This window comes from Carassius gibelio, chromosome B1 (genome assembly GCF_023724105.1).
Source record: "Carassius gibelio isolate Cgi1373 ecotype wild population from Czech Republic chromosome B1, carGib1.2-hapl.c, whole genome shotgun sequence".
NCBI classification, from domain to species: domain Eukaryota; kingdom Metazoa; phylum Chordata; class Actinopteri; order Cypriniformes; family Cyprinidae; genus Carassius; species Carassius gibelio.
This window is the reverse complement of record NC_068396.1, coordinates 7,026,663-7,046,271: the sequence shown is the minus strand read 5'-3', so window position 1 is coordinate 7,046,271 and position 19,609 is coordinate 7,026,663. Positions and strand designations below refer to the sequence as shown.

Below are 19,609 nucleotides of genomic sequence, written 5' to 3'. Positions count from 1 at the left end.
TGTGAAGATGGATGCTCCCTGCCATTTTGCGATCTCGCTCTTGTTCGGATCAATACGTCTTCGTCACGCTCTGTCGACTAGTTTTTTGGCTCCAGTTCATTTCGATCATGCAATGAGTTTAAGTGGTGCCATTCAATAGGTTCAGTTTTATTGGTTATGTAATGTGTATAGAGTCAAGCAGAAGTAAAATATTGAGCAATAAGAAAATGTAGCAAGAGCTACATATCCTAATATAGCAGTGGTAAGCTATGTCTTATGACCACTGATTAATGACTATGTCCTAAAAAAATTGCTAGCGCAGCAGAGAACAGCAGACACAGCAGCATGCTTTCCTGTGATTGTTAGGTTGGTCGAAAGCATTTTTTACTTTACCTTTGTTTTTGATATCTCACCAATTTTCAGATTGAACATACTGGCTTTACATTAGCACCATTATAGCTAAGCTTTCACTTTCCGTTTGCTTAAAATAATGACTTCTGTTTTTTACTCTTTATTTTCATTCATTGATGAGAAGCCTGGGTTGTATCAATGACCTTAGAAACAATATGTAAGCACATAAATCTAAATGCTCTTTTCACTTTACGTTTATTTGATTTGCTTTAATAATAAATACCAAGTTCTGTCATGAAACTCTAGAGTGGCAAAGGCTGATGGGTCTCTAATGCAAACTGATATTATTCAGCAGAACATCCTGTGTCTGCTGTTCTTTGCTGCGCTAGCTATTTTTTTAGGACATAGTCATTAATCAGTGGTCATAAGACATAGCCTACCACTGCCACAAGCTGATTGGCTCATGTTGCATGGTTGTCATAATAGAACTGTTAACCTGCTTAGTTATGTGGAAAATACAGTTTGTAGTACAGCATGCTCTCCGGGGTTTCCAACCTTAGCTTCAGCTCCAGCCCCAAACAGACCTGAACCAGCTTATCAAATGGTGCATCAACTACCAAAAATTTGTTACACAATTGTTTTTTGACTTAAGCATTTTATTCAGTTGTAACTGGTTTTGCAGTTTCATTGACTATTGACAGTAATGGAATAATTTAAAAGTGATATTTTGTGTTTAAAAAAATAATTTATTCACCCTCATTTATGAAAACAAAATAGATATTAAGAGGCATTAAAAACATATGCATAATACTAAATACTTTCTTACTAGAACTCACTTTATATGCTATTATTTATTTTGTGAGCCCATCTAGATTATAATGAACAGCATGGGACAAGAATGTGTCAGTCAAGACTCTTTCAGTTTCTATTTACAATAAATGCAGCCTCATCTTGTAAACTTGTTACGAACAGCTTCTTTTTTCTGGAAATGCACTCTGATCTTATGAATTTGTTAAGAGCAGTTTGTGTGTCTGATTCTGCTAAATGCAGCTTTTGTGTTTTTTTTTTTTTTTCAGGGTAAATGTATATTGGTAAATATTGGTAAATGTTTTTGTTAGGTTGCAACCTTTATGCTAAAAACAAAACAAAAACAAAATGTAACTTTTTTTACAAATTTATTCAAACTGAAATAAAGGAAATTAAAAGAAATAGTAACATAATGTATATACATTACCTATATATATGTATACACACACACACACACACACACACACACACACACACACATATATATATATATATATATATATATATATATATATATATATATATATATATATGACAAAGCATTTGTAATATGGTTTACATAGCATGTAAAACAAATTTTTGGTCCTCCATAGTGGTTGGGGTGTGATGTTTAATTATGCATGCAAACTTTACATAAGGCTTGCAAAAATTAAAGTTAAGTTGAAAGAGATACATATATACATAACGGTCCTGGTTTGGGTCTGATTTTAGTAGTTTCAGTTGAGACAAATCAGCTTATGTTCCAGGTTAGAGCTGATGTAAATATATTGAAGTGAAAAAAAAAATTGGATCATCAGAGTCAACACCAGTGCAACGGCCACCATCACAATCACCACCGCCAACAAATCCAGGTGAGAGGATCTTTATTTACCACATTTTACTTTTAAATATCTATACACATATATATTCTCAGAGAGACATGCTACTCTATAACTGTAGTTAACTGCAATATATTACCTACATATTTTTTTTTTCCAAAGAACTGGATAAACCATGGAGGACATTTGACTGGAGGTAAGTTACAAATACTATATAAGAATAATAATTATACAGAAAATAGACAATACAATTAAATAAAAAATACCATTTGTGATAAATTATAGAAAAAAATCCAATAATAAACATGCAAGAATGATTAATTGTTATAAGAATTACTAATGTGCAAACAAGCTTTTTACACATGTACAATCCAGAGATGTGTTATGTATTGTTCAGGTGCATAGCCTGAGGGGGAAAATAATTATCTTCATGTGGATTATTTAGATATAAGGTATATAAATATATATGTGTGTGTGTGCAAGATGATGATCAGCCAATATGTTGAAATAAATTATTTACCAATTAAGTTGTTAGCACAAAATGTAAAATATTAAAAAAGCTACTTTTTTTCTTCAATTTAAGACTTTACTGTAGTGAAGTTCCAAAATGTGCATGTGCCTACACGATGCGTATAACAGTTATGGACAGTGTTGGGGTAGTTACTCAAAAAAAGAAATTAGTTACTAGTTACTTCTGTAAATTGTAATTAGATTACTTTAGTTACTGCATTTGAAAAATACACTGTAAAAAAGAATTTGTTGAGTCAACTAAAAATATTTTTTTACCCCGCTGCCTAAAAATATTTTGTTGTCTTGACAAAAAAAATTGTTGAAAAAACTTCAAATTAGAGTGGAATTAGTCCAGGTAACACATTTCTTTAAGTTGACTTGACTATTATTTTCTAGTCCAGTCAACTAAATCATGTTGTGTCAATAGGGATTTTTTTTTTTACTTCGATCAATAATCATAAACAAATGTTACCCCACTGCCTTAAATGTTTAAATAAAGATGACAAAACACTTTTTTAATGTAATTTATTTAATGATAGAGACAACACATTCACATTTAAATTGAACAAGCAATTTGCTGTCAACACATCAACTGATAATTGATAAACAAAACAAAAAATGCAAAATACAAACACATGCCTGAAGATCTGAACCGACACTTGTGATGTATAATAAATAACATTGGCATGGGATTGAGAAACAAATAGTTGTATTTCAATTCATCAGATCAAAACCACAGGGATTGTTTTTAATTTCATAACTCAATATGAAAATCAGAAGGTTGAACTCTGCATATTAACCCTGTACTTCTGTATAATAAGATATAAATGGAATGAATGCACATGGAAGCACAAAGATCTAAAGTCAGATTCTAAATTTCATAGCACAACATGACCAGACAGAAGTGTTTACATCAGAAGGATCTTGAAAGTTTCCAAACTCGTCCCCCATCATAATGCTACATACTAAAAATTTGTACATACTGTTTAAGAAAATGAGAGGTGAAACAACATTTGTTTACATGAGAACATGCATATTCCAAGTCATGACATGATAAACTTTAATGTACATTTCTAAAATGTAGTGAAAGGAACAAAAGAAAAAAAAGAAAAAAAAAACACACTACTTTTTAAGAAAGAGTGCGGTGGAGCCGATGGACACATCATGAACACTGAAAAGTGAAAGTGACATGACATACATTTGTGCTCTTCATTTAACCCATCCAAAGTGCACACACACGGCAGTGAACACACAAAGTGAACACACACCCAGAGCAGTGGGCAGCCATTTATGCTTCAGCGCCCGGGGAGAAGTTGTGCCTTCCTCAAGGACACCTTATTTGTGGTGTTGAGGGTGAAGAGAGCGCTGGACATTCACTCCCCCACACCTACAGTTACTGCCGCTGTAGCGAGCACATGGTGGGAGCAGCAGATCTTCACAAGTTTTTGCAGAGCCTCAATGGTGTATTTAATGCGCTGGAGGTAGTGGATGTTCACTGCATACAGACCCATTAGGAGTCCAAATGCCTTGGGCACATGGGAGATGTCAGTGATGACAGGATGTCCAAATGAGACCAATGTTGGTTATTCCTTGGGAAGCACATCACATTGCTGTTCTTCAGTTACAATCAGAATGCCCTCTTCAATTTCTTTCTCAACATCCTTAATGTCACCGGATGGCTGGGAAAAGAAAAAAATATTACATTACTTAATAAATTTATATCAAATGAACACACATATGTACATACACTATTAAAGTTGTGTGTTTTGTTAAAAGCACAGCTACCAATAAATGCAAATTGTAATTCATCTTCAAGTGGAAGATATTTTGAAAAAATTCACCAAAAATGAAAGTCAAAAGTAAATGGTGCTCCTCAACGGTTTCGTTTAGAACCATTCAAAATAACTTCCTGTATTAAATTGTTAAAAGCCTGTACAAAATAATTTGTTCTGCTGAACACAAAGAGTTTCAAATCCCATGAGAAGATAAGTGTAAAATACACCCCCAGAACCAACTATACGAAAAATGGGGGGGGGAAGTATTTTCTTCAGTGGTATTCTACATGATTTCTGAATGAATTCATAAAATGTGACAAACCAATACAACATTCAGGTTTTTATTCTTAATCCAATTCTAAGTGTCTAATCTGTCACACCATTTATACAATGATCAGAAAATATATTGGTGTAAATAGGTATTCCTTTTAAATAATAGTCTGTTGCACTGCATGTTCAGAGTAAAGCATGACTCTTAAAGGGTTGGTTAACCCATGTATGTTTTACTCACCCTCATGGCATCGTAGGTGTGTATGACTTTCTTCTTTCAGAGAAAATCCAGTCGTATTATATAAAAAAATATTTATGGCAATAGGTGGGTGTTTTTTTCAACAGTCCAAAAGTAGTCAAATAATGTGCATCAATTCATAATCAAAAGTACCTCACATGGCTCTGAGAGGTGAATAAGGGCCTCCTGTAGCGAATCCATGTGTTTTGGTAAAAAAAAAAATACATATTTAAAATGTTATTCAAAACATATTTAAACACTTTTCTCTCACTTTCGTGAGAGCCATTCCGGGTGGATGAAAATAGGACATAAGGGTCATGCATGAACCGATGATTAGTGACGAACACGGAAGAGCGGAGTAGAGACAACAATACGCCAATCACGAAGTAGAATCACAAAATTAGGCTTGCACGTATGAGTGTTTACGACTTTTTAAATATGGATATTTTTCTTACAAAAAGCGCATCGATTTGCTACAGGAAGCCTTTATTCACCCCCCAGAGTCATGTGAGACACGTTTTATTGATGGATGGGTGCATTTTATTAGACTATTTTTGGACTGCTGAGAAAAAAAACACACCTGTCTGCTGCCATTAAATAACTTGGAAGAGCCAGGACAATTTTAAATTCAACTCAGATCAGATTCGTCTGAAATAATAAAATCATATACACATAGGGTGCCTTGAGAATGAGTAAAACATGGCCTAATTTAAATTTTTCGGTGAAATAATCCTATAAGCAAAGTTGCTAATGGCCTATATTCTAGCACTGAACATTTTTCAGGATTCAAAACAGTATTCAGCAAAATAATAAAGAATGGTTATGTCCATAAACAGGGTTTCTGGTGGTTTTATGAAGATAAATTCAACACTTTATAAAGACATTTTTAATACCAATTATAGAAAATTCAAAGAATAAAACTGAAGGGAAAATAATGTCAAATTATGTTCTCTAAATTTTGAAGCTGTTTTCCAATGCAAATATCTACATTTTCGTAAAGGGTTCACCCAAAAAAGAAAAAGAAAGAAAATTGTAATTTTCTAAACCTCAAGTCGTTTTAAACCTGAATTAGTTTATTTCTGTTAGTCCCAGTCCCAGATAGTCTAACACAGTATACAACCCCACAACATGTTACAACCCCAGATCACCCAGATTTCTTCTTCTTCTATTACCTGAACCACAGCACTGCAGACTGATGGTACTCAGATTGGTCATCCACAAGCGTAATGCCAGCAGTCATGTCCTTGATGAATTCCTGCGCAGAGCCTGTGTGCTTTAATAAAAACAAAGGGATGCATTAAACAGGGCCTTACAATCGTAAAGCATATAGACTTCAATAGATGTGCAATTATAAATAAAAAAATTTACTTACAACTTTGTCCAAGCTCTACAATGTAAATTCCATTTACATTATGTCTGCATATCATTTTGATGGAAACAACTGCAAAAGGACTCGCTGCGGTCCATCCACAGGATTATTGAATTCTGCGCTGAATCCTCAGTCATCCAAAAATATCATAAACATGAAAAATACAAAAACATGTTAAAACACTGTAAAATAATAAACATAGATATATAAATAAATCTTTACAGAGAAAGTCAAATGTATTGACAAGTTTGTATTAAATGCCAAAGACAAACTATACCATCCAGACGATGCTTTTAAATGACACAACACATAATTATAACACAATAAAAGGAAATTTAGCAAATTTGTGTCGATCGTTATTGTATCTCTATTTATACAAGATATATGCTATTATTACTTTTACTTCTAAAATATATAGATTTGAACGTATGCAATTTACTTATGACCGTATATTCACCATAGACTGTATAAAAACAGATATTCACGCAGCATTACACTGGGTTCTGGGTTCTAGTGAGGCACTTGAATGGCTAACGTTACTTCAGAAAACGGAAAGAAGAGTTTGTAACGCTACCTTCAGAACTTCATCTGAACCGTAGACTGTAAAAAGAAAAAGATCATTAGAACTAAGCTTATGTCAGCGATATCAAATGTAACGTTAAGTTACGCGCTCCAGAAGAACTCTGAGGGAGGTGCTCATCTATGGTGCTCATTCGTTTCCCTTATAACATGCAGAAAAGACACAGTTCGAGTAGTAATCTTCTTTTTTTCACTAATTTTTAATCGATGTGTATTCAGACGGAAGTTTTACGCTGTCAGGTTTAGAGCAGGTCTTTTTTTTTTTATTCCCGCCGTTCTTAATCCATACAGTGATCCGTTGCGCTCTCGCGCTCTGTTTGAACGGTCCCTAACGCAGCCCTGGGCTCAAATAATACATTCAAACTGTAGTTTTATCGTTCTCCATATAAGGTCCAGGCACTCGGCCCAAGGAAGTTATCCGGTGCTGGATGAAGGTTTCCTGCGTGTTCTGTCTTTCAGCGCGTAGAGTTATTTAATTTAGGTTAAAACTCAAATCTGACTCCATTATTTATTTAATCTGACTCCATTTTCTTATGATCTCGAATTTAGGTTGAAATGCAAATTGGTTGTATGCCTTTTAAATTAATATTCTTCTGACATTTGATTATTCTAGTTAACTCTATTTTTATATTAACTCATTCATTCGGGTGCGCATGTTGCTAACAAGGATACAATGTAATCTACTAGTCAATAATTACAGAGTAAAACAGAATAGAATCAAAATGTAACAATTTATTAACAGTCAGGTAGATATGTATTTTGCCAATTACACATCCAATTGAAACACATCAATCATATCAATACAAAACATCAAATTCTCAAAGATGAATTTAAAAGCAAAATTTGCATACCTGACCTTATAGAAAATACTTAGTATGAAGTGAAGAGACACACAACACACTACGGGCTTTCTGGCTACAGAAATCGCCCTGATCCTTTTGCTGCAATCCTTTAAATACCTCAGACCAAGACAAACATCCCCCGAGATGGAGACAGAAACTAACAATTGGAATTTGCATTACCTCAGGTCCCAAGCCTGGGTGGTTTTACAACTCAAGGTAAATGCCCAAGGTAAGGGCACTCCCATCACAGTAATCAAGATATCTCTTGACTCTTCAGATCTGTATTATCTTCTAATCTACTTTTGTAAGATTGAGACCATTGTACCAGTTGCACTGAGGCATTTCCAATGATACTAGACATGAGTGTTAGTTCACTTGCATTGACATTTTCATGTAATCATTTTGAGCAGACTGAGTAGTAGGAAGAATGGGTGAAGGGACTTAAAATGAAACAAATGGCCAGAAGGGGAGGAGGTCTCCTGCTCCTCCACTCTGTGGGGTGTCTCAAGATGCCCGTTTATGTTAGTATTGTCTGTTTCTCAGGAGATCTAAGTATCTCAGGTTCTTTCGTCCTTACATCCACATTCGTTCAGCTCCACTGTCCCGCATGGGAGAATATCTGTTTTAATATTTATAAGGAAAATACTGTGGAACCGCCTGTATTTTGAGGCTTCAGAGTGCCAAGAAATGAACATTTACATACAGTAACTTACATACAGAATATACGACTTTTTAAACCATACTTACTCTTCTGAGACAACAGATGTAATTTTACACATTAAGCCAATAAATACGAATATTTTACTTACCAAAGTTGTATTCTAGTCAAATGTCCAAACTTTGAGGAGAAACTGACTAGAATAGCTGACTACCTTCTTCTCTCTTCAACAGCCTTCAGGAGAATGACGAGATCTCGTGATAAGTGAATCAGAATCAGAAAGAGCTTTATTGCCAAGTATGCTTACGCATACAAGGAATTTGTTTTAGTGACGTAAGCTTCCAGTACACAGAGACAACAACACACAGACAAAAAAAATAATAAAAAAAATGTACAAATTGGCAAATAAATAAGTGTATAAACAATTGTGCTATAAATGATAATGGAATAGGATTGAGTGAGATGCAGGAATGTTCTAGGATGTCACGGGTGTTCGTAATGTAACGCAGGATAATAGGTGGGAGGTTTCACTTACCTGATTGAACCATGGACCAGTCAAATCCCAAACAGGTGTGTTAAATCCAGTAATAAATGAGCGCGGGCTATAAGTGGGAGCGAGTATTCATTTTGGCATGTTGTCTCGTCAGGAGAGATGCGCCACCGGTAAGCTGCTGTTTTTATCCATTGAGTTAGTTGTCTGTTGCGTTACTGCTGTGCTGCCGTTATATGTGCGCGGTTTGTATTATTGATAACTGTTACTTTGGTCACGCTGATAAAACCTTGTGTGCGATCTGATGTTTAATATTGTCGGCTCGATAGTATCCGTGGCTATAAAAAGGCAAATGTTTGAAATTGGAGCGTTTCACTGTCACACGAGTTACTTCCTGTTTGCGGTGCTGGATGGGTAATGTAGTTGATCACTTTACATTTTGTAATGATTACTATGCTCAGCGATGCCACTTAGAACTACACTCACTGTTTTTCACTTTGAGCTAACAGACTGAGAACGCTATTGGTTTAATGTGTAACATTGACATTGTATATTTGGTGTGTGTGAAGTTGTTGCATTTCTGTGTTAATATGCATGTGCTTAGTATTTAAACTAAATGGCTACACAAAGTATATGATATTTATAAGATTAAATACTGACTATATTGAAATTTATATTTGTTTATATTATGTAATCTATATTTAGATTTTATGGTTATCAGTGTTGTTTACATAACCTCTCTATTTCTCCAGGTTTATAACCTGCTGCTGATATTTGTGGACTAATCAACTGTAATTAAAAATGAACCAAGAATAAATAAAATCCACTACGAGTTGTAACAACATGTCCTCTCCTGACGCCCCGTTCGGTGGGGGTATTCTTAAAGAACCGAACAAGGGTTAACAAATAAATATAAGGATATTGCACGTTTATAAGCATAAGTAGGGAACATTTAACTGTTCATGAGGTAGATTGCCTGGGGGAAGAAACTGTTCTTGTGCCTTGCTGTTCTGGTGTTTGCGGCTCTGAGTCGCCGGCCAGATGGCAAAAGTTCAAAGATGGGGTGACTTGGATGTGAGGGATCCAGAGTGATTTTCTGAGCCCTTTTCCTCACTCTGGATGTATACAGTTCTTGATGGGTGGGCAGTTCACGTTGTGAATGTGATATTGCTATTGAATTGAGTCAACACATTTTTTTTAAGTTATGAGGACAAATAACCTAATTCCGTCAACTTTCAAACTAGTTGAGACACTGAAAACTTAAAGTTTTTAGTTGAATGAACAAATTCAGTAACTGCAAGTTGTGTCAACATAAAAAAAAATAATTGAAACAACTAAACTGTTAAATAAGTTTTTACAGTGTAACTTCACTATTTATTACTTTACTTTTTAGGGCCCTATTAGTTATTTTTTTCTTCACCATATTTTATTGTTACCAAATTCTGTGTTTTAGCATGTCTAATTGTTTAAATGCATAAAAACGACTTAATTTATTCAATTTTTTTCTACAAATAGCCTTATGAAATGTGAAAAATTCTCAGAAATTCTTTTGTGTGTTTACATTTTTCTGGTTATCAAATTAAGGCATAAAATATTAATTTAGTTTTTCTTTTAATTATTGAAAATTAAGCAAACTTTTTAGTTTTTTTTTTTTTTTTTTTTTTTTTTTGGTAAACAAGGGTGATTTACTATTAAAAATAAAACATGGAAGAAATGTTGTGTGGTTATTCCATAAAAGTATATTTTATTTTAGTAGTAGTAAGCTATGTACATTCTGCTGAACAATAGTAATACATTTCTGGAAAATACTTGTCTTTAAATTATTTTAAATACAGATTTTGACGTGTTCTAGTGAGTACCTTTTGTACCTGGGTTTGTGGTATGAAGCTAGTTGTACTTAAATCAAACCGTCAAATGCTCATGAAGTGAACGCAGGATGACTCTCAGTGCAATTCGTGAGTGGTAATAAACATTTCATAAGGCTATTTTAAGAAAAAAATAATTAAGTTGTCTTTATGCATGTAAAAATGTCAATGACTTGCTGAAGTGCACGAGAACCAGCTATGTATGTACTAGACCCGGTAACTCCATGTCTCGCTCTCTCTGTCTCTCTCTACTGTATAAGTACGTTATATATTATTATTATGTAGAATATAATATAATAATATAATACTATTATATTATAAGTTGTCTGTCTGGAACGCAGCATTAGGTTAACGTCAATAAAGAATCGTGTACTAAAGTTAAGAGTCATTCTATAAGATGACATTTCAGCACTTGACAAACGGATAGCGACTCCTAAGTAGCACTTAAAGCACAGCTACGCACGCGCGAGTACTTTATGTTCATTGTTGGGAAGCGCACGTGAAACAATAACAAACGATCGTAAAGTTACTCGTAGAATTGCTCTTAAACGCTACGATCAATCGTTATCGGGAAACCCAGCCCGGAACTTTACACACAGGCAAACACACCTTGTGTCACGCAGGAAAGCACATTCCTATAGTCTAACGTAGTATAGTTAACAATATTATTAGTGTAATGTGTTACTTTACTACTTTACCTAAAAAAGTTATGTAGTTACTGTAATCCGTTACTTTTCTAACTCCTTACCCCTAACACTGGTTGTGGAAAATGAACATTTAAACAAATAAGATCTAAATATGGTCTAATTACCTAAAATGACCTATAAATAAGTGCAGAATTGTATTTTTACTTCTTATGGGAAATTAGTGTTATATAATTTATTTAAATTAAGCAAAGTATGGCGATATTCTAGACAGCCAATATGACTCATTTGTGCAAAATAACAAAACTTCTCTCCGAGTCATCCAGATGTAAAGGACATCAAGATCCTGGTAGCTGGAGAAATTGGAGCCGGAAAATCCAGCTTTATTAATTCAGTCAATGCCGCCTTTCAGGGACGGATCTCCTCTAGAGCACTAGTTAATGCAGCTGATGGTTACAGTCATAGTTTCACTCAAAAGGTAGGTATTTACAACCTATAGCTGCATGTCTTATTCATATACTCACTTATTTTGTAATGCATTTTCTTAATATAATTGTTTTAATGCTGTTTTTGACTTTTTTTTGTTCAGTTATTTTATCTGTGCACCTGTAGCACTTTGAGATGTGTTCATGTGTAAAGTGCAATATAAATAAAATGCATTATTACTATTATTGTATGTGTGTAATATATAACACATTTTGCTGAATTTCTAAAATTAGTTCAACGAAGCGCAGCCACTCACTTTTAAGGATCAGCAATTCAAGCAAAACCCCAACCTCTCCGACCAGTGTTTCTGCCTGGTTTATGTCATACCCACAGATGTATTCCAATACACAGATGATCATCTTATTGACAAGCTGAAGATCATCCGCAAGAGAATCGGTGATAAGGATAAAACTGCACCCTAAATGATTTCCACTCATGAACTCACATATATTACATTACATTGGAGAGAGAAGTCAGTATAATGATAGTGGGTTGGGTTTGGGTTAGATGTTTTATCATTGTGTAAGTGGACAACATCACACAAGTTGCATGTTCGTGGCAAGTACAAACAGGGCATGATGTAACTCTCAAGCTTGATTATTTACATTGCCCATGGCCCAGTATGTGGAACATTTATAGCCTAAACATAAGCATTTTAACAAATGCTGCCACACATTTGCAAAATCTTTAGAAAAATATTTAACTTTTACATTGCCTCTACATTTCCTGTAGGGATTTCTCAAGTGGTTGTCATGACTAAAATGGATGAAGCATGTCCATTGGTCCAAAAAGATCTGCAGCAAGAAAATCAAGGAGAAGGTGTGTGATATCATTCAAAGACATTCATGTGACACTGGCTGTGACTTTTACATAATAGCCTATGTTGATCTGATTGATAGTCACGTCTATTTTTCAGATGTTCTTATTCTGTTTCTGTCCAGATGGAGTTGTGCAGTGCAAAATTAGGTTTGCCACTGACAAACATATTCCCTGTGAAGAACTACCACAATGAGATTGACACAGATGACAACATTGACGTTCTGTTACTAAAGGCTCTTGAACAGATTGTTCAGCTTGCTGATGATCGATTGGAGGATACTGATAGCTACTGACACAAAGTAATTTCTGCATTTCCCAGTGTAGCTTTCTAATAAACCTGTCTTTGCTCACCATGAATATTGTTGGCTGTGTGACAAATTGCTTATGTTTCTCTAATGTAAGATGCTTTGGATTAAAACCACCTGCTAAATGCATAAATGTAAACTTAAATTCTGGATTCAGAATTTAGCTGTGAGTATCGTTGCTAAATGTAAATTACAGACGTGTAATGGAACTAACAACTTGCTACTGTCACAGTCACATTATACATTAACCAACACCAGAGGATTAAAGGAACACTCCACCGTTTTTTGAAATAGGGCTTATTCACATTATTTCCTACATTTAGATAGGTGGGCAAATGCATTTTTGTGTCAGTGCATGCATTGTTTTAGTTTGACTGGGTCGGCGTTAGCTTAGCTTAGCACAATGAATGGAATCCTTTGTTGCCAGCTAGCATCGCCTGAGTAAAAGTGATCAAAAAATAAAAAAACCCCCACCTAATTACTTCTTGTGGCCTGCGTATTCACAACGAGTACAAATAGCGATCCAGATTAACACTAGGCGATTTCCTAGGCAGATATTGACTTGGGACTATATTATGGGGAAGCACAGAAGAAAGCACTGCTACTTCGGCGCAGAGATATCACGCAACACATGAAAACATCAACTCTATGTGAATACAGGTATAATATGGGTCGATCTATACATGCGTCATGATTAAAATAATCACTTACTCTGTGGACAGCTGTCCATTTGGTCCATTCGGCGTGGGGCGTTTTTTCCAGTTCACTTTGTCACACCGGAAAAAAAAATCGAGTACTGCAGAATGGATCAGCGCCGTGAAATCCTCTGTAGATGTGACACAACTTCGGGCACGCTCATCTTGATCTGACGTGTTGAGCCTGGTCATCAATGGCAAAAACATATCCCACTCTCTACAGCAAAGACACTCTATTTCCGTCGGCATAGATTGGCATATTCCCCCACATTCACACCACCAGTTCACGTTGGCTCTCATCCTCACGTCCTCAGGCTGTTGAACGATCGCAACTAATACACGCGCATATAAATTTCACTCGCGGCTGGCTTGACGGTGTTTTTCTGAAGTGCGGCTGGCTTGACCGCAGTCTCCTACTGTCGTTCTATTTCCAAAGCACGCAGCTCGTCTTCTGTAAACTCTGGTTCAAATAGGTATGGTTCTGGTTCTTGACTGTCTGAGAAGTCACCCTCTTCGTCTCTCTCAAAATCAGCCATGTTCATCGCCATTCGTGTACTGTAAGGAAAATAGCCAGGCAGGCAGCTACTATTCACGCCGGTATGTTGACGGAAGTCGTGGGATTTCATGTGTTGCGTGATATCTCTGCGCCGAAGTAGCAGTGCTTCGCCTAAGTAGCAGTGCTTCGCCTGTGCTTCCCCATAATATAGTCCTAAGACAATATCTGCCTAGGAAATCGCCTAGTGTTAATCTGGATCGCTATTTGTACTCGTTGTGAATACGCAGGCCACAAGAAGTAATTAGGTGCGTTTTTTTTATTTTTTTTGACACTTTTACTCAGGCCATGCTAGCTGGCAACAAAGGATTCCATTCATTGTGCTAAGCTAAGCTAACGCCGACCCAGTCAAACTAAAACAATGCATGCACTGACACAAAAATGCATTTGCCCACCTATCTAAATGTAGGAAATAATGTGAATAAGCCCTATTTAAAAAAACGGTGGAGTGTTCCTTTAAGGATATTTAAGTAATTTTCCTTGACATGCCGTAAAAAAAAATTCTGGCTTGCATCTTGAGACAAAACAAAGGCACAGTTATTTTTAAAGATCAGTCAGTGAAATTTTCTATCAGTTGGAACAGCTCAGAATTACATTTTAGTCTGGGGCTGGTCTTAAGCCTTGTCTGTGAAACCAGGGGTTCAAGTAACCCATTTTGGTAATGTTTTACAAGAAGCACAGTAGCCACTGGAATAGAGGTTCATTCAAAGACTAATTTTGCACTGGTGAAGTTTATCTGCTGAGATAAGATGCACATTCTAGTCAAAGCCAAAGACTACGATACTCACAGATAAATTCTGAATCCAGAGTTTAAGTTTACTTTTATGCTTTATGCTACATATTATGCTATTTCATGCTTTTATCCTAAGCATCTTACATTAAAGAAACATAAGCAATTTGTCACACAGCCAACAATATTCATGGTGAGCAAAGGAAGGTTTTTTGAAAGCTACACTGGGAAATGCAGAAATCAATTTATTTTTCTCACTAACTATCAATAGTTCTCAATAGCCATCACTACCCAGCAATCGATCATCAGCAAGCTGAACAATCTGTTCAAGAGCCTTTAGTAACAGAACGTCGGTGTCATCATTTGTGTCGATCTCATTGTGGTAGTTCTTCACAGGGAATATGTTTGTCATTGGCACGCCTAATTTAGCACTGCACAACTCCATCTGGACAGAAACAGAATTCGAGAATATAAGAAAATCTGAAAAATAGACATGATCAGATCAACATAGGCTATTATGTAAAATTCACCGCATGTGTCACATGAATGTCTTTGAATGATATCACACACCTTCTCCTTGATTTTCTTGCTAGTGTACATCTTCCTCAGATCTTTATTGACTAGTGGACATGCTTCGTCCATTTTAGTCATGACAACCACTTGAGAAATCCCTACAGGAAATGCAGAGGCAATGTAAAAGTTACGCTTTTTATTTTTCTCAAAATTGAGCAAATGTGTAGCAGCATTTGTTAAAATGCTTATATGTCTAGGCTATAAATTATCCACATACTGGCTGATGGGCAATGTAAATAATCAAACTTGAGAGTTACATCATGCCCTGTGTGTACTGTACTTGCCATTAAAATGCAACTTGTTCTTTTCTTGCAACTTGTATGTGCTTTGTACTTTGTATTTAAATCACACAGAGAAGTGTTGACTCTTACTCCCTGCGATCAAATGATCAGCTGCTGCTCTCTGTTCCTTTTGCCCACACTGAGTTGGGGAAGAAAGCCTTTGTCCATTTGGCTCCTTTTGCTTGGAATATGCTGCAGAAGGACTGGAAACTGACTGAGCTCTTGTCCTTGAACACTTTTAAAACTAAGCTGAAAGCAATGGAGACTGCCTCAATAATGTGCAATTGTTTTTCATAACCTGTGTTATTTTAATGTTTCTTTGTATGTTTATAATTGTGTAAATCTTGTTGCCTCTTGGCCAGGACTCCCTTGAAAAATAGGTTTTTAATCTCAATGGGACTCTCCTGGTTAAATAAAGGTTAAATAAAAATAAAAATAAAAATGTGAGGTTGTCAACTTACAATGACAAAATGTCACACAAACCCAACCCACTATTATTATACTGACTCGTCTCTCCAAAGTAATGTAATGTAATGTGAGTTCATGAGTGAAAATCATTTAGGGGGCAGTTTTACCCTTATCACTGATTCTCTGGCGGATGATCTTCAGCTTGTCAATAAGACGATCATCTGTGTATTGGAATACATCTGCAGGTAGGACGTAAACCAGGCAGAAACACTGGTCGGAGAGGTTGGGGTTTTGGTTGAATTGCTGATCCTTACAAGTGAGGGGCTCCTCTTTGTTGAACTGAGTTTGGAAGTTCAGTCAAATGTGTTAGACATCAGATATATTACCAGCCTGATCTCACAATCAAAACGTACATATTTAGACGTAAATTAAAACTGTCCAATACGTATGTGCCTTTACGTTTTTACTGTGTCATTTACGTATTATCTGGACGTAATTACAGGTTCGATACGTATCGAAATTTACGTAAAAACAACCTCAAATACGTACAGATAGAACGTGTTCTCTGAACAGTCAGTTATCCATAAAAATTTGCTCATGAAGGTGCTTTTCAATGCATATCTGATTAATTTGTTTAATATTTATGTATATTTTCCCTTTTTATATATTTTTTTGATAAATGTAAGATCCCTATACCTCACCCGAACCTAAACCTACCCATTTTATACAGAATGTTAAAAGAATAAAACATAGTAAAACACAATTTTAGTAAAAATATAACATTAAAACGATATTTTGGGCAACTAACGTTAATCCTACACCTACCCCTAAACCTACCCGTAACCATTTCTTAAAACTACATAACGTTACAGTTATAAATAAACAAATAACAGACAAACAAATGTAACGTTAATCATTTATTATTTGCGAAAATATCAAAAGTGGTACCAAAAGTAGTTCAAATGATAATGAGTTCCAGTCGCAGTCCTCTATAGGGAGGTAATAGTTTTTATATGGTACAGAGCAGAATTTAATTTATTAATCCGTGAAATTATGTATCTGTCTTCTCTCCGTGAAGGCGCAGTGGCCAGGACTCAAATGTCATAAACTGAAACACGACATGTCGCAATCTGTGACGAATTGGATGAGGACCAATGAGCGTTCGATATCAGTGCCGTAAACCATGTCGTAACGTGGCGCACTGGTGCGATTTTCAAATTCGAATCATAACGAGCGCGAGCTTTGACTGTGACGGACGCTGTTGCTGAGAATGAATATGAAGATCGATTGATAAAGGGCTGAATTTAGATATGTTTCTTGCAAACATCTGCATTCTAAAGATATGCAGTACAGCAAACAAATAAAATGGATGTGATTTGTAATTCTATGCTGTGCTTTTGTGTATCTATGGTTTGCAGCATGCACAGAAATGTTGTTTCCTATTAAGTAGACGAGTAAACTGCTTTCAATAAATTGAATAAAAACATGTATTGATATGACAATTAAATACAACATTAAAGCCACGATTTTAATATGAATACATGGGAATTCATATACATTCACACTTTACGTTAGAATATTTACGTTTTTTTAGCTGCTAACACGTAAGTATTTGTACGTTTTACTGCTATAAATACGTCAAAATTGTACGTTTCTAAGTGCATGAAAACGTAAGTAGAACCACATTTAACGTAAAAATACACACGTATTCTCATGAGATCAAGTTGCAGCTGATATTACACACATACAAATCGGTTATTTGATTAATTAATTAATAGGTTTATTACTTTATAGCCGTCTGTAACGTGGCCAAACACAGCACTGATGATATCTTCTGTATGTGACCCTTCAAATGCTGCAGGTTCCAATCCCATGATGTCTTTGAAGACGAAGGGCAATGTTTTTTTCCCACTTCTGATGGTCAATCCTTTGAGCTGCAAATCATGACCAAACATATTTGTGAAAATTTTTGAAGAAATCCTCATACGCTTAGATAAAAATGCTTACAATGCCCAAGTGTGGGTCAACATTTCTGGTTCTTTTATAAAAGATATGCAGCCATAGGTGGTGAATACCTACATTTTTAGTGAAACTATGATCAGAAGCAGCTGAATTAACTAGTGCTCTAGAGGTGATCCGTCCCAGAAAGGCGCTATCGAGTGAGTTAATAAAGCTGGACTTTCCTGCTCCGATCGGTCCAGTTACCAGGATCTTGATGTCGTTTACATCATCATGACTCGGACAAACGTTTTCCAGCTTTTTTTTTAGGTCTTCTTTCTGTCTGTTAAAAGAAAACACAGATGTTTTGTTACGTGGCACAATTAAGTCATATTGTCTATGTCTGGAATAGAATATCACCATACTTATTATAGCTTACTTTAATTAAATTATCTAACAAACCTTTCCCATAAAAAGTAAAAATAAAATTCTGCACTTATTTATAGGTCATTTAAGTTCATTAGACCATATTTAGATCTTATTTGTTTAAATGTTCATATTCCACAATTGTTATACGAATCATGTTTTATATGGATCTCTTTTTTAATATTTTACATTTTGTGCTAACAATAAATTGGTAAATATTTCTGTTTATTTCCTAATAACACATTGGCTGATGCATCATCATAATCCTGCAGATACCTATATATACCTTATATCTAAATACTCTCCATGAGAACAGTTATTTCCCCCCTCAGGCTATGCACCTGAACAATACAGAACACATCTCAGGATTCTACATCTGCAAACAGCTTGTTTGCACATTCATTATTGGATAGTTTTCTATATTTTTATCACCATTTGGTATATACATATATATATATATATATTTTTTTTTTTTTTTTATTGTGTATTTTCTTTATAATTATTATTCTTATACAGTATTTGTAACTTACCCCCAGTCAAATTTCCTCCATGGTTCTTTCAGTTCTTTCGAAAAAAATACGTAGGTCATATATACGTAGCAGTTAACAACAGTTATAGATTAGAATGTCTTTCTAAGAATATATGTGTATAGATATTTAAAAATAAAAGTGGTAAAAAGATCCTCTCACCTGGATTTGGTGGTGATGGTGCTGGTGGTGATGGTGATAGTGGCCATTGCACTAGTTTTGACTCTGATATTCCCATCTTTTTTCTCTTCAATATATTTATATCAGCTCTATCCTTGAGCACATCTGATTTGTCTCAGCTGAAGCTACTAAAATCAGACCCACATCAGTACTGTTATATATAAGTATCTGTTTTAATTTCACTTTCATTTTTGCAAGCCTTTTGTAATGTGTGCATGCATAATTCAAAATCACCACCCTCCCACCCACCACAACACGATCTTGTTCTTTTCAGTTATCCAAGCTGTTGGTTACATATTGGCATGCATAGTATACACTCCCAAATGCACATTGGTGCAGATATTTGTTTTGTGTTTGTTTTTCATTGCTTTGATGTATCCATTAGGTGCAAATATTTTTGTTGTTGTTTTTTTTAACACATTATGCTGAAGCCTCATGCTAACATGCTCTATATCTTTTCCCTCTTCAGTCTATACTCCATACCCCATAACCA

General features: G+C 35.3%; 1 protein-coding gene and 2 long non-coding RNA genes across 4 annotated transcripts; 1 reads left to right on the top strand and 2 right to left on the bottom strand.

The window, feature by feature from the left end:
- Nucleotides 1-2,973: 2,973 nt before the first annotated feature.
- Nucleotides 2,974-8,726, bottom strand: LOC127948644 (uncharacterized). 2 transcript variants are annotated; one of them, XR_008152140.1, is made up of 4 exons: nucleotides 8,348-8,726; nucleotides 6,121-6,717; nucleotides 5,921-6,021; nucleotides 2,974-4,144 (listed from the first exon to the last, which is right to left on the bottom strand). It is a non-coding gene; the product is annotated as an uncharacterized LOC127948644 (long non-coding RNA). The 2 variants fall into 2 exon arrangements; XR_008152139.1 differs by having other exon boundaries at nucleotides 6,121-8,719.
- Nucleotides 8,727-8,839: 113 nt separating this feature from the next.
- Nucleotides 8,840-12,862, top strand: LOC127948645 (uncharacterized). Its single transcript, XR_008152141.1, has 4 exons — nucleotides 8,840-8,859; nucleotides 11,522-11,673; nucleotides 12,414-12,500; nucleotides 12,623-12,862. It is a non-coding gene; the product is annotated as an uncharacterized LOC127948645 (long non-coding RNA).
- Nucleotides 12,863-14,844: 1,982 nt separating this feature from the next.
- LOC127948637 (interferon-induced protein 44-like) lies at nucleotides 14,845-19,264 on the bottom strand. Its single transcript, XM_052545220.1, has 7 exons — nucleotides 19,099-19,264; nucleotides 18,940-18,973; nucleotides 18,125-18,326; nucleotides 17,833-17,979; nucleotides 16,213-16,384; nucleotides 15,354-15,454; nucleotides 14,845-15,228 (listed from the first exon to the last, which is right to left on the bottom strand). The coding sequence occupies exons 1-7, from the start codon at nucleotides 19,172-19,174 to the stop codon at nucleotides 15,058-15,060; spliced, it is 903 nt and encodes a 300-aa protein (XP_052401180.1). The 5' UTR covers nucleotides 19,175-19,264; the 3' UTR covers nucleotides 14,845-15,057.
- Nucleotides 19,265-19,609: the final 345 nt, after the last annotated feature.

Coding starts and splice junctions, on each gene's coding strand:
- LOC127948637 (XM_052545220.1), bottom strand. CDS start 19,174: ATGGGAATATCAGAGTCAAAACTAGTGCAATGGCCACTATCACCATCA. Junction 17,980..18,124: donor ATCATAGTTTCACTAAAAAT/GTAGGTATTCAC, acceptor CATGATTTGCAG/CTCAAAGGATTGACCATCAG. Junction 15,229..15,353: donor GCAAGAAAATCAAGGAGAAG/GTGTGTGATATC, acceptor GTTTCTGTCCAG/ATGGAGTTGTGCAGTGCTAA.